This window comes from Giraffa tippelskirchi, chromosome 4 (assembly GCF_054371585.1).
Source record: "Giraffa tippelskirchi isolate mGirTip1 chromosome 4, T2T-mGirTip1v1.2.pri, whole genome shotgun sequence".
In the NCBI taxonomy this organism is placed as follows: Eukaryota; Metazoa; Chordata; class Mammalia; order Artiodactyla; family Giraffidae; genus Giraffa; species Giraffa tippelskirchi.
The window spans coordinates 189,570,464-189,596,563 of NC_137278.1; the positions used below are offsets into that span (position 1 = coordinate 189,570,464).

The 26,100-nt window shown below is 39.3% G+C and overlaps 2 protein-coding genes across 2 annotated transcripts in view; one reads left to right on the top strand and one right to left on the bottom strand.

The window, feature by feature from the left end:
- PDE6H (phosphodiesterase 6H) overlaps positions 1–26,100 on the bottom strand; it is a 134,823-nt gene that overhangs the window by 81,030 nt on the left and 27,693 nt on the right. The window lies entirely within an intron of this gene.
- MGP (matrix Gla protein) lies at positions 15,226–19,696 on the top strand. Its single transcript, XM_081589178.1, has 4 exons — positions 15,226–15,348; positions 16,834–16,866; positions 17,721–17,796; positions 18,405–19,696. The coding sequence occupies exons 1-4, from the start codon at positions 15,288–15,290 to the stop codon at positions 18,544–18,546; spliced, it is 312 nt and encodes a 103-aa protein (XP_081445304.1). The 5' UTR covers positions 15,226–15,287; the 3' UTR covers positions 18,547–19,696.

Sequence of the window (26,100 nt, forward strand, 5' to 3'; positions counted from 1 at the left end):
CTTGCCATGTTTCCTGTCTATAGCCCCACACTCTACCCTAGGCACCAGTGTATAATATATTGTCCCTCTGGCTTTACCCTTGATTTGGTTTCCTTGAACCTGAACTTGCCTCTTAAATAGTGTCTTTTTCTGGTCCTTCCAGATAACTAACTATTCAGCCTGATCCCATGGGGCTACTAGAGCTCGGGTTCATGCCAAGTCCTTGGTCCCTAGAGAGGGAATGGAAAAGGACATGGAAAATACAAGACCTTTGTAAATTAATTTGACTGAGGCAGTATTTGGGAAGGTGAGTGGTTAAAAACATTGGCAAAATTACCGAGTTCTTTCCACATTGCCTGTCTTATAAAACACTTTGTGTTTGCCAAATTATGTTAGGTGTGAAGGCCCACAGCCCACCAAAGGCTAAGCGACAGCCTGAAACTTTGGGTCTGAGGTTAAGCTAGGTCACTGAACTATGGTAGCCAATGTCAGCCTCTCCAGATTTGGAAGGGCTTTCTCTTGTCTCCTCAAATACGTAAAAGTATTTATGGCCATCGTTATGGTTCTTACAACAAACTCAATTATAAGCCATCATTATAAAGTGATTTAGTAATACTTTTCGTGTGACTTGGTCAAGCAGCAAATATGTATTGATCGCCTACTCTGAACAAATCATTCCAGTGGACTTAAGCAGTTTAAATTCACTATAAATAACTTAATTTTGTTGAGATTGTGCAATATATTGTTTGATTTTATTATTACTACTATTATTATTTGGTTTATTATAGTTACTGGTGAAAGAGTTGAAAAATAGTAAGCAAAAGGAAATGACAGTCACTTACACCTAAGGATTCATTCATCCCCTTCATCATCCCTGCGTTTACAAAGCTATCTATTCTGTGAAGGAAGACAGATGGGAAACCATTTAGGAAAAGGTGTATTTTCATTTATTTTAAAAAAGTAAATGTAGCCACTTTATTTGCATGAGCTGATGACTCTCAAATTTGTATTTCCACTTCAGATGAGACCCTGAACTCCAATCACCTACTCTATATTTCTAGCTGGATATCATGAAAGCATTTCAACTCACTATATATATCCGTTTTCATTTCTCCCACAAGCTATGAACTACTCTCAATTAGCACCAACTTGTGCAAACCAGAAACAAGGGTCGCCATCTTTGACAACACACCTTTATCTCTACATTCATTGGTTCAATGTTACCTTCTAAATAACTTTCATATCCCTCTTCCTTTGTTCCATTTCAACATTTTCTTGGTTTAAGCTCCCATCACTGCGCTACTACACTGACCCCCTAAACTGATCTCCATGCATAAACTCTTACCTCTTTCTAATCTATTCTCTTCACTGCAGCTAGACTCATTTTTTAAAACACAATTTAATTATATCACTCTTTTCTTTCTTAAAGTTTTTCAATGGCTTTCAAATACCTTTAAGCTTCAAAGAAGTCATGGGATTCCCTGGTGGTCCAGTGGCGAAGACTCCATGCTCCCAATGAAGGGAACCTGAGTTCAATCCCTGGTCAGAGAACTAGATCCCACATACAGCAACTAAAGATATGCATGTTGCAACTAAGACCCAGTGCAGCCAAATAAATAAATAAAATTTTTTAAAGTTTTTTTAAAAAAAAGATTTTTAAAAGTTTGACTTTTGGCATTTTCACACAGTCTTGCCTGATTCCCCAGCCTTGTCTTGTCAATTATTACTGAGGTATAATTGACAAAAATTGTATCTATTTTGGTTGTACACTGTGATTTTTTTTAAGGTATAGCAGTGTGTGAAACAATTACTATAGTCAAATTAATTAACTCATTTATCACCTCACATAGCCACCTTGTACATATGTGTGTGTGTACATGGTATGTGTGTATGTGTATGGTGAGTACACTTAAGATCTTGTGCTTTTAAAAAACACAATGCTTAACTCCACTTTACAGCTTATATAGTTATCAGTCCTTGAGCCTGTAAGACTCTTTCTCTTCCTGTTCTTATTACCTCCTTTATACATTTAACTCATGCATGCGGGCTAAGTCGCTTTAGTCAAGTCCAACTCTTTCGACCATATGGCCCATAGCCTGCCAGGCTCTCTATCCATGGGATTCTCCAGGCAAGAATACCATAGTGGGTTGCCCTTCCCTTCTCCAGGGGATCTTCCTGATCCAGGAATTGAACCCACATCTCCTGCACGTACAGGCAGGTTCTTTACTATCTGAGCCACCAGGGAAGCCATAGTCTGTATGTTAATTGGTGAGTTTGGCCAATTTACATTAACTAGCTGCTGCTGCTTAGTCACTTCAGTTGTCTCCGACCCTCTGCGCCCCCATGGACCATGGCCCGCCAGGCTCCACTGTCAATGGGATTCTCCAGGCAAGAATACTGGGTTGCCAGTTCCTTCTCCAATGATAAAGTAAGACATGAGTTAAGTGAGTGAAGTGAAGTCACTCAGCCATGTCTGACTCTTTGCAACCCCATGGACTGTAGCCTACCAGGCTCCTCTGTCCATGGGATTCTCCAGGCAAGAGGACTGGAGTGAGTTGCCATTTCCTTCTCTATATTAACTAGAATTACCACTTATTAAGACTACACTACAGTACAATGCTTTTTATATAACTGATGAAAGATTTATCATGGTATTTACAATTATTTATTTATATATCATCCTAGCCTTCTATAGACTATAATTTTCTTGAGACTGATACGAATTCCAATTAATACAGTATCTAGAATAAAGTAAGTAGCTTAAAAGTGATTGTAGAAAAATTAGCAAATGAATGGATTGTCTTTATTGTGCTTAGAAATTGCCTTGTCAGTAATATGTTGACTTGTTTTTGTAAATTTTATTCAGCAAATAATTTTTAAGTGTTTATCATTTGCCAGGCAATGATTTATGTACTACGTTAGAACACAGATATTATGAATATTAGAATACATGATCTTCACTCATTAGATACCTATAATCTAATACAAAAATGATATACAATCCAATACAAATGATAGATACACTCACATATAAACATGCACACAGAGAACTGTTTGAAGTCAAGTGAAATCCAAGGTATCCAAGCCTATGATATCTTTTTGGACAAGTCAATTGACAATTCCGTGTGTCACTTTCTCCATAAGAACTTTATAAAGATAAACTATATTCTCTTTATCAAGATAATATTTTAGACTCTTGTATTTATATGCATGTGTGAATTTTTATTGTAGACTTGCTTGGTTGTTTGCATACCTTTTATTTACTGATCCTCTTTGAAGAGTACTAAGAATTGCCTCTTTTGTATGTACTCTTGCCTGGAAAATCCCATGGATGGAGGAGCCTGGTAGGCTACAGTCCATGGGGTCGCTAAGAGTCGGACACGACTGAGCGACTTCACTTTCACTTTTCCCTTTCATGCACTGGAGAAGGAAATGGCAACCCACTCCAGTATTCTTGCCTGGAGAATCCCAGGGACGGCAGAGCCTGGTGGGCTGCCGTCTATGGGGTCGCACAGAGTCGGACACGACTGAAGCGACTTAGCAGCAGCAGCAGCATTCTATTTTTTTAATCAATTTTGGTGTATGCCAGTAGTGATCATTCTTTCCTTAAAGTATCATTTAAGTCCTAGATATTTTAAATAATATGCTATATGCCAGAGCCTGTATAAATATATTTAGATAGACTCTGAAATGTTTCAGTATCTTTTCCTTTTTTGATCTTTTTTTTTCTTTCAGAACACTTAAAATGCCTGAGGGATCTTTAACTGTCTTTGTTTGAATAATTAATTCTAATCTTACACCATATGGAAGTTATCCCTACAAGCCAGCCTTGCGAAATCAATTCATGGCAGCCCATATGGTTGTTTTCTTTTTGTGCAACAGAAAGACACGTTGGCAAGAGGAGCAGTGAGTCAGTTGTTTTATTTATCTTTGAGCACACACAGGAAAAACCTCAGCCAACCAGAGGAACTGTGCCTGGCCTTTGAAGGGGTGAGTTTAGGTACAAAGCATAATATGAAGACCAAATGTTCAGCTGAGAAATCCAAGTTCAAGTTGCCACACTAGCCAAGGTCAAAACTGACTTCCACATTTTCACTTTTGCACCATTGTCCATTTGATTTATTTCCAGCACCAAAATACTAAGTATTTAAGCCCAGCTTTTCTGGCCACAGTATAGAAAAGAGCCAATATCTGTATTCGAGTTCGTTCTCATTCCCAAGACTTTTTGGCTTCTAAACATGTATCCCCACAAATCCTCTAGCTCTGGCTGCTGACCTTGTGAGAAAGTTCATATGTCATCGTTATCTGAAGATGGAAAGAAAGGACTGAAATTCATTCCAAGAAATACAGCACAACTTCTGGGAAAAAGAAAATGGAACAAAATTTTCTTCCCTTCAGCTATTCAGCAAATGTTAGTGAATGCAAAAAAAAAAAAAAATTGCATGTAGAGAGCGAGCTTCGGGAAGGTTTTGAATAGCCTTGCGCTGTCTTTTTTGAGAATTAACTTTGTTTATATTATAGATAAGACATTCACATTTTTCCTTTTGAAAAAAACTGTGCTTTTTTAAAGATAGTTAGTGTAGATGAAAGGCTTGCTTGGATGAACCAGAAAAATGAAGAGAAAAGAAAGAAGTGAAATACTATTTAATAAATAAAAATAAATCAACTTAATGAAAAACATGATTAATTACTTAATTAAAGATGGCCTTTTAGCCATCTTTCACATGTTCTTGTTTTCAGTCCATTGAAATTCTTATATATATTATCTGCAATGTTGGCTGCATGGAGTCAGTTTCTTTACATGACCTCAACTGATATATACAGGTTTGATCAATGTGTAAAAATCTAGACATAAAGAAAAATACATAAGGGAAAAATTTACATCCCACTATGGTAAAGGGAGCATTTCTTGTTTTGCTCTTCCAGAGGCATTCTTGCTATTCAAGTGATTTTCTTTGAAGAGAGAGGATACTTTTTTCATGTATTTATACCATAACTTAATTTTACAATGTTATCATCTGGAAGTTTTTCAGAAATATTTCTATTTCATAAAGCAAATAATTAGCTAATTTAATAGTTGGGTTGCCATATGAGCCAAATGTAGAAAAAATATGAGTGAAATACTATTTTTCCCTTTTTTGAGCATACATATTTAGTTTTTCAAAGTATAGCAATTTTCTGTTTTCACAAGGAATTAAATTTGTGCTTCAACCAATGGATAGGAATATTCTGTGTGTGTTATGAGACTGTTGGAGTGGATTGTTAAGGGTAACTTCACTGGGTTCTTATGATTTTCAGACACTGCACAAGGTTAGCAGGTAAGACAATGTATATGGGACTAAGGGCTACAAAGTCCTGATTTCCCTTTGAGGAGCTTAAAATTCATTGTAGAGTTCATTCATGTAAACAGTTCCAATATTTTGCAATGAAATTGGGTGTGATTTATGAAAGGGTGTCCTAGGGTTACTATGAGGACATACCAAAGGCATTTAACTCAATATGTGAATTCAACAAAAGAATTTTTTTTCTTCTTTCAACAAGAAAGAATCCAGTCTTTCTAGAGATGAAGGTTTCCTAGATAATCAGTTGGAGTCTGGTAGATAAATGTGTCTGGATTGGTGGATGAGTAGGAGACTGGTGACTGTACTATCAATATTTGGGGAGCGGGTTTATGACACATGCAGAGAACAGAAAACCTATAATTTGAAAAAGGAAGAAGATATGCACTGGTAAAGAAATAAAACAAGATTTCAGGGTTTTGTAAGGCATGAACCACTCGTCTCCTTACATTGCCTTTCTCTGTTCCAAAAAGAAAGAAAACAGAATGCTAAGGGAGTGTTTGAAGGAAGGAGAAATAACCCATTTGGGAAGCTTGCTTATGTAATACATCACGAAGCAAGTGGTATTTGAGATTGGCCTTAAAATGTGCCCAGGGTTGCTATAGACAGAGACAGGAATGCAGAACAAAAGATGATGCAATGAGCAAAAAATGTGATGGCAAACACTGTGGATCATCTTCGAACAAGTTACTCAGTTTGGCTGAAGGATTGGTCACATGCAGGTGAAAAAGTGAAAGAAAAGAGTGGAACAGACAACTGGGAATATAAGGAAGGAAACTAATATTTAATGAGCAGCTACCGTATTGCAGACACTGGGTATTCTACAAGGATTATCTGATTAAATCTTTGCAATTTATGTAACAATTATCATCCCTCACATGCTACAGTGAGGAAATGACTTATCCAGGGTCACACAGCAAGGATAAAACTAAGAGCTACTTTCATGGAACATTTACTATATGCCAGCACTCTGCCTTAATCATCATTACAACTCTATAAGGGGCTTCCCAGGTGGCTCAGTGGTAAAGAATCTGCCTGCAAATGCAGGAGAGACAGGAGATACAGGTTCAGTCCCCAGGTCAGGAAGATCCCATGGAGGAAGAAATGGCAACTCACTCCAGTATTCTTGCCTGGAGAATTCCATGGACAGAGGAGCCTAATGGGCTACAGTCCATGGGATCACAGAAGAATCAGACACGACTGAGTGACTGAGGACACACCTGCATACCCAACTCCATAAGCTATTCTCCATCAGCATTCCCATTCTTTTAGATACACAAAATGAGAATCAAACAAACAGCAGATCACTCAGTAAGAGGACAGAATTCAGGTTCAATCTTGCTGACTCCAAACACATGCTCTTTTCCACTGTCTATCTACTAGGTCCCCAGACCTAGATAAGAAGGATATTGGCTCAATTCAAACACCAGACTGTTGTTGGAGGTTTGAAAGATGAATAATATCCACTGGCTAGGAACTTCCCTGGTGGTCCAGTGGTTAAGACTGCACATTTCCGTTGCAGAAGGCACAGGTTTGAACCCTTGTATGGTAACAAAGATCCTGCATGCTGCAAAGCACAGCCAAACAAAAACGAAGAAAGAAAGAAAGAAAAAAATATATATATATATATGTATATACACACACACACACACACACACATATATTTCCAGTGGCCAGCCTCAAAAACCTCACAGTCTGATGGGAGAGCAAGACAAACAAGAGTTCATGCTGGACTCTCCTCCTTGTACATCCCACACCACAGCCCATATCTATTTCACCTGCCCTTCTGTTGCTCTCTCAAAGCAGAACAAAACCAAAATTTACATTACATCTTGTTCCCTTCAGTTTCTCTCCTCTTCCTTTTGATCCCATCCTTACTCCCACTCATTTATCTCCTACCAAAAGCCAGAGAAAGCATTCCAGCGAAAAAATCCTTTCATTCTCCTCAACAGAATAAAAATGTCTTTTAAAATTTCGGAGTGGAAACAAATGAAATAATCTAGGATTACAAGAAAGACAGAAAACAGGGAGAATGATAAATTGGAAGAATCAGAGTCAAGGATGGTGACTCCAAGATTCAGACAAACACTGGCTATAGGACTGTTTAAGAGAACAGCAACAGGCAGGCTGAATTAAATTTCCACAGGTCATACCAACCCACACTTCACAACAGTATTTTCCGTCACAGTTCTATCAGGGAGCAGTCAGATGTGAAAACAATCTATTTTCACAGACTGTTCACTTTTTAGCTTGATCAGCAAATACATGTTCTGCATTATGCTCTCTCTACTACTAACCTGGAAATTTTTCCTTCCTGTCCTCTTTTAACTTTTTCTGAATCTCATCCTATTTCCAGGGTTTGCAGTGACAGATGATGAGACAAAGCAGAGGAATTGCAAAGTTTTAGATCTCTGCCATGAGATTTTTCTCTACTGACCGAACCCTGGCTAAAAAGATTGCCTTTTTTTTTTTTTTGTCCCAAGGATTTCGAAGCATATCGAAGTCCAGCTTGAATGAATGAAATTATCTGACAACACTGGGAAATAAGAGGGCTGACCGAGAAGCAATGATTTGGATGAAGTTTTTGCAAAACATCTTGCTAGTGGTTTTCAAGCCCAGGGTGGACACCCAAATACCCATCAACCCTGGAAGAAACACTTGCAAAACAGCACTAAGAACACAGTGTTCCTTTAAACCCTGGATTATATAATTATTTCTCTATCTTGTTTACCTATTTCAAGGATGAAATAATTTAGACGCACACAATTACAGCAGTCTATTCCAACTCATGTTTAGAAAGAGAATTAAATGTTTTGTTCAAAAGTCACACAGGCATTTTGCAGCATTTTGTTGGAACTAAACTGAGCCCTTCCAGCTTCCAATTTGGTTCCCATTGGATGAAACCTTGCTGATTCAATTGCTCCTACTTTTCACCTTCTCTCCTCTGTTTTGATCTATTCCTTGACTATTGGGGGAAAACCAAAATGTATGTCCAAACCAAACCAAAAACATGGTTTAACACTAAACCAACGGAGTTAAGCCAATCTTTTTTGAAATAACATTGTGTATGTGCTTGTGTGTACTCAATGGCAATACATCTAATCATTGGTGGAGAAAACTCTGCATGTGTTGCCTTATTTAATCCAATCAACAGTCCTATTAGTCAAGTTTTATATCCCCTAAGTGTGTCGCTGAGAAATATGAGGCTCAGGAACTTAAATGACTTATCAAATGTCACACAATAACTTTCCATTGTCTAGGTACCACTTTCTCTTTATCCAGTCATCTGTTGATGGACACTTAGGTCACTTCCAAAAATAACATCCCTCAACCAGTAGGATTATTTACCTATTACAGGGTCCTTCTTCAGAACCCAGTCTAGCTTATATGAAGATTGCTTCTCTGAGGAAGTAGCAAAGATACAGAAGGAATACCAAGGTGGAGTAAAGCCAAGGTATCGTCACTCTTTCCAGGGATTGAGCTCGCATCTCCTGCATTGGCAGATGGATTCTCTACTACTGAACCACCAGGGAAGTCCACTCGATTCACTACCTAAAGTTAAAATCACCTTAAGAATTAGTTAAATTTCCACTTAAATGAAGTACTTTTGGGTTATACTCAAGGTCCATCCAGATATCTACCTCTGACGGAGGGAGTTCAAAGAACATATTTTCATTACTTCAGGTCAACTTTAAAAGTGGCTAACTATTTTTAATTTCTCTTATTACTAATGACACCATTATTATACTTACTTAAATTTCTCTTGAATCATTCACTATTGTTTAAAGCTATTGTTTTATCTTCCCTAAAACTACTTTTTGTAATTTAAAACTGTACTCTTAAGTTCCTGTGTGTTGTGATTTGGTGAATAAAGGTATCATCCTTTCCTTTCCCTTCACATTTTTACAAACGTTTAAAACAGTCCCGCTCTGCTTTCACCTTGGGCTTCCCAGGTGGGGCAGTGATAAAGAAATCTTCCTGCCAACCTCAGAGATGCAGGTTCAATCCCTAGTTCGGGAAGATCCCCTGGAGAAGAAAATGGCAACCCACTCCAGTATTCTGCCTGGAAAACTCCATGGGCGGAGGAGCTTTGTGGGCCACAGTCCATGGGGTCTCCAAGAGTTGAACACAACTGAGCACTGCTTTCATCTTACCCATGGAGACATCATTTCATCCTTCTCACATCACATTTTACCAGTCCCATCTCCAAACCGGCTGTTTCTGCCAGTCACCAATACCTTCTTCAGTTCCTGCAAGTTACTTGGCTCTATTTCTTGCCGTTGTAAATGTCCTGAATATAGGAAGAACTATTTTTATGTCGGTGAGTTGGAATAACGAAAGGAGAACACAGGATGTGGCAAAGGGTGGGATGGGAGGAGAATAGATCTGATGGGGCCCCTTCCCTTCCAGCTAAGGTCGTGGTGCCATGAGAAAAGTTCCCCAGACTTTAACTTCACACCTTTCCCACAGGAAGCAGCCAGAGTCTGATGAGTAAGCAGCCAGCCTTCCCCAACTTCATCTCTAGCCAAGATTTGGGACACAGAACTTGTTCTCTGTTTTGCTTTGAGTTGAAGGAGCATTTTGTAAATTGAATCTAGATTTCCAGCTTTGCTTGGGGTCTAGGTAACTGTAGAAATTGGCTTTGTAGACACCGTGGAGCCTATATTCTTATACCAAATAGGTTGCTTCCCCAAACCTTTCAGCTTACTTCAGGAATAACCAAGTCTCTATGAACACACATGTTTGCTGACTGTCATCTGATTAGGTATAAGTAACTGTAGATATTGGCTTTGTAGACACGATGGAGCCTCTATTCCTATACCAAACCAGATGACTTGGTGATTCCTGAAGCAAGCTGAAAGATTTGGGGAAGCCACTTTTTGAGTTGGAGCTTGTTTGGACAGGCAATTTAGCATGCAGAGTGCTGGATATAGAAATGAGGGACTTGGGTTCCAATACCGAATGCATCCCTTTTCTCCGATTTTATGTCATTCAACTATCTGAGATGAAATGGCGTTATGAAAATCCTTGATTTCTATTGTCAAAATGTAAAGGACATTGAATAAATTATTATAGTAAATACGTATATCTTTGTTTAATTTTATCTTTAGCTCTGAAACTGGAAATCCAATGTTCCCTGCAGACACAATCACAGAATTATTTAAGTAGGAATCAGAACATTAGGGAATAATGTGTGATTGTACCAGTGGTTAAAGTCATACTCTTTTAAGTCAAACAACCCTGTGTTTGAATCTCGTCTTTGCCACTTAATTGCTGTATGGCCTTGATTTAAATATGCAACTTCTTTGAGCTTAATTTTCTCATATAGAATGTGTGAATAATTATGTTTGGTATGTAGGATTATTATGAGAAGTAAAAACCACAATGACTAAAAAGTAATTATCACAGTGCTTAGTATATAGTGCAGACTTGATGTATGATATATTACTTTGATAGTTGTATCTTTTATATCTGCTATTGCATTTTTTAAAATGAAGCTTTTAGTAGAAAAGAAAAGGGTAGAGGAAATCATCTATATAGTAAGAAGAGAAAAATGACAGCCTTTCCTAGCCAGGAGTTCAGTTTATCCAGCTTTCTTCACCTTTCCCTAGAATTTTGTGCCCAGGTTTCCAAGATGCTCCTCCCATACTTGAGTTTGACAAAGATTGATTTTCACTTAGTTCAACTACAAGACAAATTAAGAAAAAGACTGGGGAATTTGATTCACAGAAAGCTATGTGGGTTCATAAATATGAGATGAAGAATCCATTCAAGGAGCTTCCCTTAAAGGAATAGAACAAAGAGGTCAGCATTGTCTCATAAAATTGGTTAGATGTTTTTCAATTCATTGCCTTTTGGCATCCTAGAAAGTGATTCCTGTTTTTATTTTCAGGGCTGTTGCTTCCTCCTCTTCTCTCCTTTGCCTTTTCTCCTTTACTGGCAAGAGTGAGGTTTTAGTGCTGCCAGTAAAATAATAATATGAACTCATAAAACCAACATTGTGTAAATAAAGCTGAATTTCATGGGACAGAAAAAAAAAAAAAACCTGAAGGGGGGCCAGGAAAACTCCTAAAAAAGACAAAATGCCTAGCAGTCTGAAATAAAGGTAGCAGTCTCTACCCTAGAGAAAGGGTAAGAAAGAAGAGAAAGAGGAAGATGTAGAATTGGTGGAGAAATACATTCACTTTATTTGTTGCTGTTGTTCAATTGCTAAGTCGTGTCCGACTCTCTGTGACCCTGTGAATTGCACACACCAGGGCTCCCTGTCCTTCACTATCTCCCATAGTTTGCTCAAATTCATGTACACTGAGTCGGTGATGCTATCTAACGAACTCATTCCCTGCCACCCCGTTCTCCTTTTGCCTTCAATCTTTCCCAACATCAGGGTCTTTTCCAATAAGTCAGCTCTTTGCATCAGGTAACCAAAGTATTGAAGCTTTAGCATCAGTCCTTATTACTGTACCATTATTTTAGTCACAGAAATACTACAGAAAAGCAACAACTCTTTTGGCATATGTCCCAGCACATATTTTTCTGAGAAACTTCTCCCCTAAGTAATTCCTGGCAACTCTGCCAACCTTCCCCCAAATCAAATTCTCTCCTTGAATCCTGAGCTTGTCCTCAGTGTTTTTCGCGAGGCTCTGCAAACAAAGGCACCCCTGAGTGCCCATAAAAAAGTCAGTCCAATGTGAAAGCATATCACTTGGTCTTATCTAGTGCCAATCGGCTATTTAAACAAATGTCCATATAAGAAGAGCCACTGATTAAATTTGTGATCTAAAAACACGCTTTATTCATGAGGGCAGAGTTCACATCTGCATTTTTCGTCACTGTATTTCCAGCTTAGAGTTGGCACATAGTAAATAAATGCTCAATAAATTTGTGAGATGGATTGATGGATGGATGACTAAAACCTTGAGGCTACTTCTGGTTCTGAAAAGGTGTGGCCATCCTTGTCTTTTCTTCCTGAGACAGGTAGAATAGGAGATCTTGTATTTCTGTTGCCTGGATTATACCACACTGCCAATATCACACGAGAAAATTCCTGTACAATCTAAATAAAAACTGGTAATCCTATCACTGCCTCTCTCAGAGCTTGGTTATCACTTCTGGGAGTGTCTTCAAATATTCTCTTCACTGAAAAATATTTCTCTTGAGTAATTGGGGGAAATAACTATATAAATGTTTTTCATTGGATTTCAAAAATCCAAATGTAAGTTAAAACTTCACATAGTCTAGTCTTCCAAGACATCCAAATTTTAAAAATGCAAACTAGCAGCCAACATTAATTAAAAACAATTTTAATATTTTTTGCCATTTCTAGATCCTTTACAACCTTAAACAATACTATTCATAACCAAAGCTATTCTGATTTGTCTGTTTTCATGTCTTATTTTCAACATGTCTCACATCCTACAGCTGTCTCAAAGCTTTTCTCTCTATAACTCAATCTCTTCCTTAAACTCCCCCATCCAGCAAACCAAGCCTACAAAGCTCTTCCTCATTTCTCCCCCTCCACTTTTTTTCTACCTCCATTTTTTCTCTCTCTCATAAGTCAGTCTTGGCCTTTTCCAATACAAAAGCTCCATCTAGTTAGTCCAGATTCTCTTTATAAGGATACATGACTGGAGCTGACACATACAGAATTGTCTTTGAGACAATTTAGATAGTCAGTTGGCACTAGAGAAGACCAAGTGATAGTGGAGGAAAGAAATAGAAGGGCTCTGAATTCTCACACATGCACGCATGCTTATCATTTACGAATCATGTGTAAACGGAATTGAGCATAGGAGAACTCAGGCATAGATAGAAACAGTGAAAGGAAAGATGAGAGACTTGTGAGATACAGTTTCCAGAAGGAAGTGTTAGACTTTCAAAAACCAAAACAAGTCTGATGCTACTCTCAGAGGAAAACCTGCAGCCTTTCAGCATCATCTGTGTACGTTCTGTTGAGAGTGAACACCTTGGTTCTGGTTAAAACAGCTAATGCTATTGAAAGTTGTGCCAGGAAGAGTTAGGATCAACTACAAACTAATATGGGCCATAAAATGTAGTGTGTTTCCCTAACTTCCTGTTTTTCCTGAGAAGAAAATAATAAATCCTTTATTAAAACATTTTTGAAAAAGGACAATAAAGAGAGATGCGTAAACATTTAGGAAACCCAGTGGAGGGTGTGTTTAAAATGACTTGTGAAAAAAAGCTGAAGCTTAAATTGGAAAGAGAAATGTAAGATTTTCAAGTTTGGGTTTAGAGAATGGAAAAATAAATAATTGTGAAGTCAGAAGGCTGACAGAGCATGGCTGCCTTCTGCATTTGGGAGTAGAGGGGATTGCTAGAATCGACCAGAAAAAGATGGAGCCTAGTGTACATCACAAAGCACATGTTTGTAGCTGGAGAAGAGAGAATCTGTAAAAGTGAAAGTGTTAGTCTCTCAGTCATGTCTGACTTTTTGCGACCCCATGGACAGTAGCCCACCAGGCTCCTCTGTCCTTGGGATTCTCCAGGCACTGGAGTAGGTAGCCATTCCCTTCTCCAGGGGATCTTCCTGACCCAGGGATCAAACCCAGGATTCCTGTATTGTAGGCAGATTCTTTACCATCTGACCTACCAGGGAAGTCCACCCCAATAAGACAAAAACAATGAGGCATGAGGTTCCACCTAACTGTTCATCATTGCTCCTAGAAATTAATCTTCATTGAAAAGTATACCCAACCCCCACATCGCAGCCCCTTTTGCTCTTCCACCCCAAGTTAGAGGTTCTGCAACTTTAGCTCTTCCACAATCTGCTGTTCTGTGACACAAGTCTTTTTTTCTGTTGAGAAGACTCTTGGGTACCCAGGCAATAGGGACAGATCTGATAGAAAAGGTTTTCTGATTGTCCAAGAGGATAAAAAAAATAAAAGAGCTTTGTCTACAAGACAACCTGAGACACCAAATTGCAATCAAAGGATTGCAATAAGAAATAGAGAAATAGAGCTTCTGATTCTGATGGAGGTGTGTGTTTGTGAAAATCTGTCTTGGAGAATACAGGACAGCTCAAGAGCAAAGTGAATAGTAAGGAGGTTCTTACCTCCTTAGGGACTGTCTTGTTTGTCTCTAGGTCCCCACATCACCTAGCAGGGTACCTTGTATCTCATCTGCCACTCACTAAAAGTGTATTGAATTAGTTCATTATCAAGACAATGCCTTCAGACAATGTGAGATGGGTAGCCTTGCTGCACTTTAGATGAGTGATAGCCAGCCTGAGAGGGCATCAGTGTGCAGGTCTGGACTCAAGTCACAAAACTGGATCGGCAAGTTGCTGCTGAACCAATGGAGGAAACAGAAGCCAGGGAGTCCTTGGCCATCCCTGTCCTGCTGAGCACTTGGAAAAACTGCAAAAGGGATATATCACTAGGCGAACACCCAAGTGGTTACGATTAACAGTTCAGCCCTACTAGGAAAATAATTCTAAATTAGAGCCAGCACAGAAAGTGAAGTCCTTTCTCCCCCATAACCTCACATCCATCCATCAGGGAAGTGAAGAGAACACTATGGCTCTGTGTATGAACCAAACCTGAAAGACCCAAAGTCAAGGCCAAGGAGGGCAGACCAGAGAAGGAATTAGAAAGGCAAACACGTGTTTGTGGCAACTCCCTTCTCTGTGGACCTGTGCCCAGGTCTGACCCAAACATAGGGCAGCCACAACTTGTGTACCAGGGCAGTATCCTGCCATACAAGTCAGGTCCAGGAGTGAGGGAAAACTGCCCACCCGGAGTAGATAATATCTGGAAGGAATGAGTATTTGGGAAAAGTCCCAGTGCTCATTGAATGCCAACCAGTCTCCACCTTCTCCGGCCCCCTCCCACTGGTTCCACCCCTTTCAGCTGCTCTGATTCTTATAAAAATCCCACCGCCTTTCACCAACAGCCTGCAGTTGTCTCTCCCCACTGCTGCTGCAGGAGACGGTGCGAGTGACCCGGAGACACCATGAAGAGCCTGCTCCTTCTCTCCATCCTGGCTGCCTTGGCCATGGCAGCTCTGTGTTATGGTGAGAACTTTCTCCTGCTGTCTCTCTGTTTTTGTTTTTTTCTTTTCTGCCTCTGACTTCAGTTTTCATGGATTTTTTCCTCTCCCTCCTTCTCTTCTTTCCCTTTTGCTCTTGTAATCTTAGAGGACCATGAATTTGACATTCCCCAAGTCCTCTGAGCACTGATCTGCTCCATCAAGTCTTTTTTTTTTTTTCATCGTATTTTTTACCTCTTCAATATCCAGACTCTTGTATGTAACTTAACAGACAAGTTCTTTCTATGGTAAGTTGCTCTATACCTGGAAACTTTGCTATTTCAGGAAAAAAGAAAAAAAAAAAGATATCAACTCTCCAGCCCCTAAGCTCTCATTTAAACAAACAAAGATGTTTATTTTGACTTTGGTTACAATTGGTTAAGGGTATTGGTTGAATCACTCACCTTTAAGAAAACCAATTTTCACTGGAAGTGATATGTATGGCCTTCTCTAGGAGCGGGACAATCTCATGAAGTTAATGACATTTTTTTTTAGTGAATGAATTTAAAAATAAAGTTTTACATTTAAAGAATCTCAGAAAAAAATTGCTTTCTTAGTTTCTGTTGTTAAAAGACCAATTTTGCCTGGTTTCTCTGTGTTGTTAAATATATGTGCGTCTGTTCGAAGCTAATGAAAAGAAATCTCAGGCAACATTATTTAGGTCATTCAGTCTTATGGTTCAATTATGTGGATATTCTAGGTATCCTTGAGCCTCAGTTATATTAACAGCTATCTGTATTTTGCTCCTTAGTCTTGAAATTATTCGCCAGTTTTCTATATCAGAGTATTTGGTTTTTCACCTTCTTTTTAACTTTTCAAGCACACTCATATGCTTACAACTATGAGTTTCTTATTGCCAAATTTACCTGCTTTGCCTAGGAGAATGGGAGAAAGAAGAAATCTTTTCCTTCGGCATCGTCTCAGCTCTTTCTCTGACCTGGCATCGTGCCCAGTGTGAGATGTCAGCTGAAGCCAGTGGTTTCTGTGGCTGTCAGTTTAACTCAGGTTCTTAAGAGGCTTTCAGAACCTCTTAGGAACCTGTCATGGAGAAGCCCGGCCAAGCCATCTGCCCAGCCTGCCTGGAGAGTCTTGCCTGTCTCCTTAACCCTATGTCCCTTCCTTGATCCTGTTCTCATTTCAGGTCCCAAATTAAATCAAGGCAGACTTACATGCAGCACTTAAATTGTCTTATTTCACCAGCCTAAAGACTTCATAGCTCTTAGAAAATTTTAGCTTAAATCAGGGCCGCTGGCTCCTTCAACACCAGAAAAACTAAAGAGTAGATATATCCCAGCAAGAACAGAGCTAGAGAAACAGCTCATAAATCCTAAATGCCTGAAATTTGTAATAACCACACTGCTAAATATACTCCTCCCATCTTTTTGACTCTTCCCTTCCCTTCCTTCTCTATATTTAAACTCATGCGGTCTGTGAAAAGTAACAATAAAATGAATCTTTTTTTTTATTCCAGAATCTCATGAAAGCCTGGAATCCTATGAAATCAGTAAGTGAATATTTGAATTCCTTATTGAAATCTGAGGTATTGAAGAATCTCTTCTAATTCTTAAATAGACGATATGGTAACACCTATAACAGAGAGGAAAAAGAGAGTATCTTTTGGAAAAGTAAAGTAAATTTTAAAAGTCAATGACTATAAAAAAAAATCACCAGATGAGCAATTTTTAAATTTGTAAGATGGCAAGTATGCTTTCGACATACTTAGGAACCATAAAATCTCACTTGGAAATTTTAAGTTGGCACCACAACAACCACACAGATGGAAAATAAGGAGTAGTGACAAATGACAAAGTACAGGCTTGGAGGCCAAGTCAGCTGGGAGACCACAGACATCAGCATTCTATTGGATGCTATTGAATATCAACTTATAAAGACTGAGTAGAGAAATAAATATCATGCTCATCTTTAATTTGTTTACTATTCTATGATGTTTAAACTGTTCATTTACTGAAAATCTAAAATTATGTTTTATGAGTCCTCGGGACAAAGAGGATTTCTCCTCACAGGAATAAAAAACACACTCGAGTAGAAATACCAAAATCGAGAAAGGCAAAATGATGACCCAATGCAAAATAAACAAGCAAAGTCTACTGTAGCCTATATGCCAAGTCTCCAGTAACCCACATGTAGGTTATTAATTTCTTTGGATCAGACAGGTTATGAAGTTTGCTTTATCTCCCCCTTTACTCTTCAGTTATGAAACTATGAAACTAATTTTCATAGGTACATGAAATGCATAAATGAATGAGTGATCTTTCAAATATATTTGTGTCAGAGAATACTCATGGAAATATTTTCAATGACTGATTGCCTAAAACTGTGCCTATTTTCTGTTTTAAGATCCCTTCATTAACAGGAGAAATGCTAACACCTTTATATCACCACAACTGAGATGGAGAGCGAAAGCCCAAGAGAGGTAGGTGATTACACGTGATGGTGAAATCATTATTCCCAGATCTGAATGGAGAGAGAAATGGGGTTTTTTTTTCCATCGTATATATTATTTCTAAGTATATTCCAAAATCAAATAATTTAAAAACAATGTACAAAAATAACTGAATTTCCAGAAGACTATTTTGTGAAAGGCCCAGAAAGGAGAGGGAAGGAGGAGGTAAAGGAGAAAAGACAGAAAATTTCTATTTTTATTGAAAAAGAAAATGCCCCCTCTTTCACCTTTCCGCCTTGTTCTGCAAATATCTCTTCATCTTGGGGGAATCCCTGGTGGCTCAAACTGTAAAGAATCCCCCTTCAGTGAAGGATATCTGGGTTCAGTTCCTGAGTCAGGAAGATCCCCTGGAGAAGGGAATGGCTACCCACTCCAGTATTCTTGCCTGGAAAATTCCATGGACAGAGGAACCTGGCCGGCTACAGTTCACAGGGTCACAAAAAGTCAGACACACCTGAGCCACTAACACTAACACTATAGGATCTCTCTGTGATATTTTCATATTCTTTTTTTCTTACTTCTCCACTTTCTTTATGCCTCTCAATTTCGGCTTCTCTTTTTTTTCCCTCACTTTCTAGAATCCGAGAACTCAACAAGCCTCAGTATGAGCTTAACCGGGAAGCTTGCGATGACTTCAAACTCTGTGAACGCTATGCCATGGTGTATGGATACAATGCTGCCTACGACCGTTATTTCCGGCAGCGCCGAGGGGCCAAATGAGACTGGACAAAAGCCTCTTTCTTTCCAGAGCCTGGTGCCTGGTTTTGTAATCCCTTGCAGTAGCATTACTGAACTATATAGAAACATACGAATCGCTTAATTGTTCTTTAAACATTCTTGTCTGGCTGCATCCCTTTTTCCCGCCCACAAGTTGAAAAGTAATCAAAATGAAGCAGAGTAAAGGTCAAGGGGAGTGAAGATGTGTGATTCTTCCATAATAAACTTCTGGTTGGATACTTACATTTTGAGTCTGATTTCTTCTGGGCAAATACTGAGATATTTCAATCATGGCCCACCTAGCCCAGAACAGGAGATTCTGTTAATCGTGTTCTAATGAGGATTAGGTGCACAGGAAAAAACTAACTTTAGAAGACACTTGCCCAGCTGTAGTTTGTCTAGACTCTTTCTACCTTGGGATCAGTGAATGGCTGCTTCCTATTATGTGTTTTCCAGGATTTTCAAACATCAAAGATGATCAACCATATGATTTTCCTGCTCCCCAAATTTAAATGGCTCCTAAATTCCTTCTGTGTGGATTCTAGATTCTGTACCCTGGCTCATCACCCTCACCTGAATATTATCATATCCTAAGAGGCTACAGTTTTGACTCTTACTGGAACCAAGAAAATATGTGTGCTTTCAAAACCACTCAACATTTTTAGAGGATTTGAGCCCGGATTTTGGAGCCATACAAAATACTAGAGCTCCCTTCAATCTGATTTGCCAATGAGGAGGCTGCAGAGTCTCCTGTTTGGTAATTAGGGACAAAATCCAGGATTTCTCAATCCCCATTCAGACCTTGTTCTTCTCTGCCATGAGGACTGGTGCGTGTCCATCTCTACATCAATTCTTTCTGGTAGGCCCACTGCCTTCATCACTTTAGTGTAGTATCTTTCCAAGCCTTCAAAATCCAGCTTAAGATTTCAAACACTTTATGAAATCTATGATGGCTAAATCTACCCAGCTCCCATCACGCTACTCAAGCCAGCATCCAGCCCCTCAAGATGTATGTGAAGTCACTTTGCTGTAGAGCAGTGATTGGCACAACATTGTAAATCAACTATATTTCATGTTGAGAATGCATGTATGTAAAGATTCGAGTACAATGATATTGTTCAATTCATGTTTTGATTAAATTTCTTTTTATGTATATTTGTATAACATGGTAAATTCTTGGAGGGTAGGCACTATAACTGCAATTTCTTTTCTCTCTATAACCTTGGTGCTATGTTCTGGCTGTAAAGGGTAATTCAATGAAAGCAGAAAAAACAGACTGACAGTCATGGGGAGTGATCAGCCAATTCTGAAACTGATTCATCACAATAATGTGTTGTATAATTTCAACTATCATCATATTAATATAGTGATAGGTGTTTTACAATTTTCTAATCTTTTTCGCAAGCTCTAATTCATTAGATCTTAGAACAATGCAGAAGATAAGTAATATTAGATGGTAAAATTGAAACTCAAAGAGGTAACTTTCTGAAGATACTGTAGTAAATGCCTGTTGGTGTGGTCTGGTCTGTTTTTCTTGTTCTGGGGTTTACTGAATTCTTGAAATGCATTGGATTTAGAAAATGTTCAGTCATTATTTCTTCAAATATTTTCACTCCTCATTTGGAGATTGCAGTGACATGCACATTAATCACTGGCAGTTTTTCCATAGCTCCATCACATTATTTTCATTTTTATAAGTTGCTTTTTCTTTACTGTTTCATTTTTTATGGTTTCTTTTAATATATCTACAAGTTTACCAACTTTATCTTCAGCAATGTATAATTTACTATTAATCCTATTGAATGTATTTTTCATCTCAGTCATTACAGTTTTCATCTCTAGAAGTTTGGTATAGGTGTTTTAATATTCTCCATGTCTCAACTTTTTTTAACATATTGGATACAGTTATGGTGACTATTTGCTTCCCTGATGGGTCAGTGGTAAAGAATCCACCAGCCAATGCAGGAGGCCAGGGTTCAATCCCTGGGTTGGGAAGATCTCCTGGAGAAGGAAATGGCAGCCCACTCCAGTGTTCTTGCCTGGAGAATGCCATGGACAGAGGAGCCTGGTGGGCTACAGTCCATAGGGTCACAAAGAGTCAGACAAAACTGAAGTGACTTAGCATGCACACACTAACTTCCAAGTCTTAAAGTTCCAAGAACCAGATCTATGACCATCATTCAGATAATATAGTGGGGGCCCAAGGTCCTTAAGTGCCAGAACTCTTGTATATTATACAACACTAAATTCATAGTTTTTGAGCTAGCAAGGAGCTCAGCAATAACCTAATTCAACTCCTTCCTTTTAAACTGATTAATTTGAGAGCTAAGAGACTAAATGAATATTCCAAGGACAGGTAATTCTATCCTCTTAAGAAATTCTCTTGTATTGACCTCATAAAAATCTAAGCTCTTAAGGCAATTTTTAAAGGGTTATAAAAAAACGGTCCATATATTTGTATCAATCTCCAGTTGGGAGATTGATAGTCTCCCAATAGTCACACTTCCCCATCTGATAAAGCTATTTTTAATGTGGTTTCCACCTCAGTCAGAATTCTATCTATCTACGTTCTCAGTTCCATTTCTTTTTTGGTATATTCTGGTTTTTCCAGAGCTAAGACAGATAAAGTGATAGTTCACAGGTCTTACTATTTCCCTTTCATGATCTTGGTAAGTCCTTTCATGGGAGTAGTAAATCCTGGGAACCAGTGTTTAAACACAGACAAGATATTCTGCTCCCATCCCATAAAAGCAATTTAGCATTTTAGCATAGCATTTGAGAATTATAAAAACTACAAAACTGGGTCTCCCAGTTCCACCACTTGGAGCTGTGAAATTCTCCGTTAATTCATCTTGCTGAACCTCAGTTTCCTTATGTCAAACAAGGTGATTCTAGTTCCCACCGTAGAGTTGTAAATATTAAATAAACAAATATACGTAAAATGCCTGAAACACTGCCTGGCATAGAGTAAGGGCTAATAAGTGTTAAGTATTTCTTCTGTTATTTTTTATTGTACTATTACTATTACTATAAAGCACCATACTCTGGATCTTAAGAAATGACAAGACGATTCCTCTTTGGAGAGTTTCATTTATATCTTAAAGGCAGTCTTATAACAAAAGACTATTGGTAGCACCAGTCAGCTTGTACCCACACCATTCTTCCTCTCTTCTACCTATGCTGACAAAACATGCAGTTTCAGAAGATCAGGACAGGATTTAAGGAAAACGTATGATCTTAGCTTTCGTGCTCGACTAGGCTTGGGATTCTTATAGCTACACTTTTGTATCATAATAAAATATCCACAACAGAATGAAGTTAAACTTAAATACTTACATAGTAGTAGTATGTTCAAGCACTATTTTCATTCATCAGTTCAGTTTATTTCAGTCGCTCAGTTGTGTCCAACTCTTTGCGACCCCACAGACTGCAGCATGCCAGGCCTCCCTGTCCATCACCAACTCCCAGAGTTTACTCAAACTCATGTCCATTGAGTTGGTGATGCCATCCAACCATCTCATCCTCCATCATCCCCTTCTCCTCTCGCCTTCAATCTTTCCTAGTATCAGGGTCTTTTTAAATGAGTCAGCTCTTCTCATCAGGTGGCCAAAGTATTGGAGTTTCAGCTTCAACATCAGTCCTTCCAATGAACACCCAGGACTGATCTCCTTTAGGATGGACTGGTTGGATCTCCTTGCAGTCCAAGGGACTCTCAAGAGTCTTCTCCAACACCACAGTTCAAAAGCATCAATTCTTTGGCACTCAGCTTTCTTCATAGTCCAACTCTCACATCCATACATGACTACTGGAAAAACCATAGCTTAGACAAATCTTTGTTGGCAAAGTAATATCTCTGCTTTTTAATATGCTGTCTAGGTTGGTCATAACTTTTCTTCCAAGGAGTAAGCATCTTTTAATTTTCATTCATACATCTACCTTTTCAATAATAGAAATCTGCAAGTGATACTGTTTTTCTACTCTGAATTTTTGTGCACCATGATTATCCATCATTAGTAGACTTTCCTTCCACTTCTCCATCTTACTACTTCTGGTTTAGTTCTTTGTCACACTGTAACAGATCAGGATGAGCTCAGCCCTTAGGAGGTAGCCATTGCTGTGCCTCACTACTCTGCTCCCTGTCACTAGGCCACAGGTCTTACTTACTCAGCCATTGTTCAAGTGCCTCAGTGGGACCCTCCCACAAGCAACAAGCTGTCAATGAGTGGCCATTAGCTGTCCTGCTCAGCTTTTGGTCAGTATTGCAGTGAGGCCTGTCCACTGGTAATGGTCAATGAGGAACAACTGGGGAAGTGACTCAGTCAAGGGTCAGTGGTGTGGTGGTCATCAGGTGGAAAGTAAGTTAATAGACAGATTCAGGCCTTCTTCTGGAGGCCCTCCAGCTCACCCAGCCTTGGGCCAGTGGGTGAGCCGGGGGGCCCGGGGAACAGACTGGGGAGTACATCCTAGGGGCTCCAGAGCCCTGACTAAGGCCCTCCACTAGCCTTGGCCCAGGCCTTGAGGAGTGGTGAACCTCTCCTCTATCCCTGTCTCTGTGACCTTCTGGCAGTGGCTGTCTGTCTGGGCCGTAGTTTGTGCCCTGGTCTCCCCATTTGGGCAGCCTGAGCAGACTGAGGGACAGTTGGGTTGGATGCCTGGCTCCCTCAAAGATGACAGCTGGGCAGGATGTGGGAACCTGACCCTGAAGGAGCTGCCAACTAAGATCTACCTCTTCTTAACCAGGACTGGGACCTTGGAGTGTCAGAGTTGTGCCTTGGGGCTTTGCCCTTTCTGGTCAGGACAGAGAATAACATTCATCTGGTAGAGATTTACAGGAACATGATTACTTGACCACGACCAGACCTCAAGTAAAAAGGATCTGACACCAAGAAGTCTGCAATTACTAACCATGCCCATCCTTCACCTTTGCCTTTAAAGGGACTTGCTGAAAGCTTTCAGTAACTTTTTTGTTGTTGTTGTTGTTTTTAATGTATGTATTACTTATTTTTGGCAGTGCTGGGTTGTCATTGGATGCAGCACACGGTCTTTCTCTACTTGTGGAGAGCAGGGGCTACTCTTTGCTGTGGTTCATGGGTTTGCTCAGGCTCAGTAGTTGTGGCCCACAGGCTTAGTTACTCTGTAGCATGTGGGATCTCCCTAGACCAGGGGTGAAACCATGTCCCCTGCATTGGCAGGTGGATTCTTTATCACTGGGGTGCCAAGGAAGTTCAAATGAGAGTAAATTCTACCTCAAGCTCATTTTGATTTGAAATTCTGAAACATTGCCTAGATTGCCTCTGAATTTTCACTTGTGAAGTAGGGTCAAATTTCATCCCAGATGGCCCTTCTCTGAAACCCAGACATTGTTATCTCTCTGACTATCGCCTTCTTCCATGCCCCCTCTTCCCCAGTAAAAATTCCTGACAATTGAAGTTAATTCAGAATGAATATATTAATCTACTCTGCTTTTCCTAAAAGAATGGGGCACTTGTATCCGGAATGTGTTATACACCCTGAACCACCAAGCATTTTATACTGGTGGGTCTCCAATAGGAAGAATACATGGATCTGAGAACTAAGGTATAAAAGCAAAAGTGGCTTTATTATATTTTTTAACCCACATGAGGAATTTGTTTTCTTCCTTAAAATTCTAATATCTGTAAGCCTGGAAATCCTGGTTCATATAGAGAGAACAATTTCACCACGGACGTTGAAAGAGTCCTACTCAAGCTCCTGCTGCTCCTAGAGCAGGCCTTAGAGTAGGTGAGCTTCAGTAGCTGTAGCCTGTGGGCTCAGTAGTTGTGGCATGTGGAATCTTCCTGGAGCAGGGATCAAATTTGTGTCCCTGGGGTTTTCCTGGTGGCTCAGTGGCAAAGAATCCACCTGCCAATGCAGGACACATGGGTTTCATCCCTGATTAAGGAAGATCCTACAGGCCATGGAGCAATTAAGCACCTGCGCCACAGCCACGACTATCGAGCCCATGCTCTAGAGCTGGGGAGCCACAACTACGAGAGCCCCTGCTCCACAACAAGAGGAGCCACCGTGATGAGAAGCCTTAGCATCACAACCTGATAGTAGCCCCCATTCTCTGCAACCAGAGAAAAGCCTGTGCAGCAACGAAGACCCAGCACAGCCAAAAATAAAACATACATAGTCAGGAAAATCCCTTGGAGAAGGAAATGGCAACCCACTCCAGTATTCTTGCCTGGGAAATCCCATGGACAGAGGAGCCTGGTGAGCTACAGTCCAGGGGGTCACAAAGAGTCAGACACGACTTAGCAACTAAATAACCATCACCGTAAAAAAGAAAAAAGAACCTGTGTGTCCTGCATTGGCAGGTGGATTCTTATCCATTGCACCACCAGGGTAGTCCCACTTCTTTCTTCTCTTCTCCTGCTACTTCAATGTTAAAGAGTCAGAATGTGTCATGGCTCAGTTGGTCAGTTTATGAATATATGTACACACACACACACACACACACACACATATATATATAAAGCAGAGGTAGGATATGGAAAGCTTTTGGTGCGATCTAAATTCATCCTAGGATTTACATTGACCTCAATTTTTCTGAATTTAAAATGTAGCTCCCCACCACACATCAGACTATATTGTGAGACTACATTGAGATTCATCTGTTAATTTCTTTAGAGAAATAAACTGGGTGACCTGTTGGGGGTTTTTTCCATCTCTCATTTCTGTGAATTCAGGCATTGAAAGCTAACCAACAAACATGAAAGCCAGAAACATAAGTCATCTGGGGTTGTTAAAACATGAGGTTAAGCTTTGAAACTACTGTTCAAGAAATGCGCCCTTTTCTCTGTTTAATACAGGAGATTTTTATGGTGTTTGCCTAGAAACACTCTGATTCCTTTCCTTTGGATAAAGCAATATACAAAATTTGTCCCTACCCATTTCATCTAAGGATAATGACCACTCCTTTTGACAACAAACCTGTAATAAAGTAGGAAAATTAACTGCATACATTTGGATGCATGTGTTTAAACATCCTGAGAGAGAATTTTCCTTCTTACAAAGAGTCTTGGAAATGCTTCTAAAAGATAATAATTCTGTATTATAAAAGTACTCAAAGAAAATCAAAAGTGCTCAATCATATCAGTGAGTTAGTCCTCAAACTTGAGAGTATACCAAAGAAGATATTTAGAACTGAGGAAGGGGAGATAAATTTTTCACTAAACTGACAAGTGCAAGTCTATAAAATAGCCACAGTATTTTATAGCCACAGGAAAAGGTGGCTAAAACTAGAAAGTTTAGTTGAAGCATATGAACAAATAGCACCCATCTCTTTGAAAACAAAAATGGAATGGAAATTTGAATTAAAAATAGAGCAAATTTAGACCAGTTTCCCAAGCATCTGTTCTAAGGAAGAATATTGCCATCAAAATCCTGCCAAAAGTTGTTTTATGCTCAAATAAGTTCTACTGTTTTTATATATTCTGTTTTTGAGACATATGTGTGCATACATGGAGAGAGAGATCATTTAATATATGAAGCCTTCTCTGCGGTCCATCAATAAAGGAATCTGAGGGGTTCACA

What these genes read in the sequence shown, in the direction of transcription:
- MGP (XM_081589178.1), top strand. Translation starts at nt 15,288, where the DNA reads ATGAAGAGCCTGCTCCTTCTCTCCATCCTGGCTGCCTTGGCCATGGCA. An exon ending in CATGGCAGCTCTGTGTTATG is followed by an intron (nt 15,349 to 16,833) that starts GTGAGAACTTTC and finishes TTTTTATTCCAG; the next exon opens with AATCTCATGAAAGCCTGGAA. An exon ending in AGAGCGAAAGCCCAAGAGAG is followed by an intron (nt 17,797 to 18,404) that starts GTAGGTGATTAC and finishes CTCACTTTCTAG; the next exon opens with AATCCGAGAACTCAACAAGC.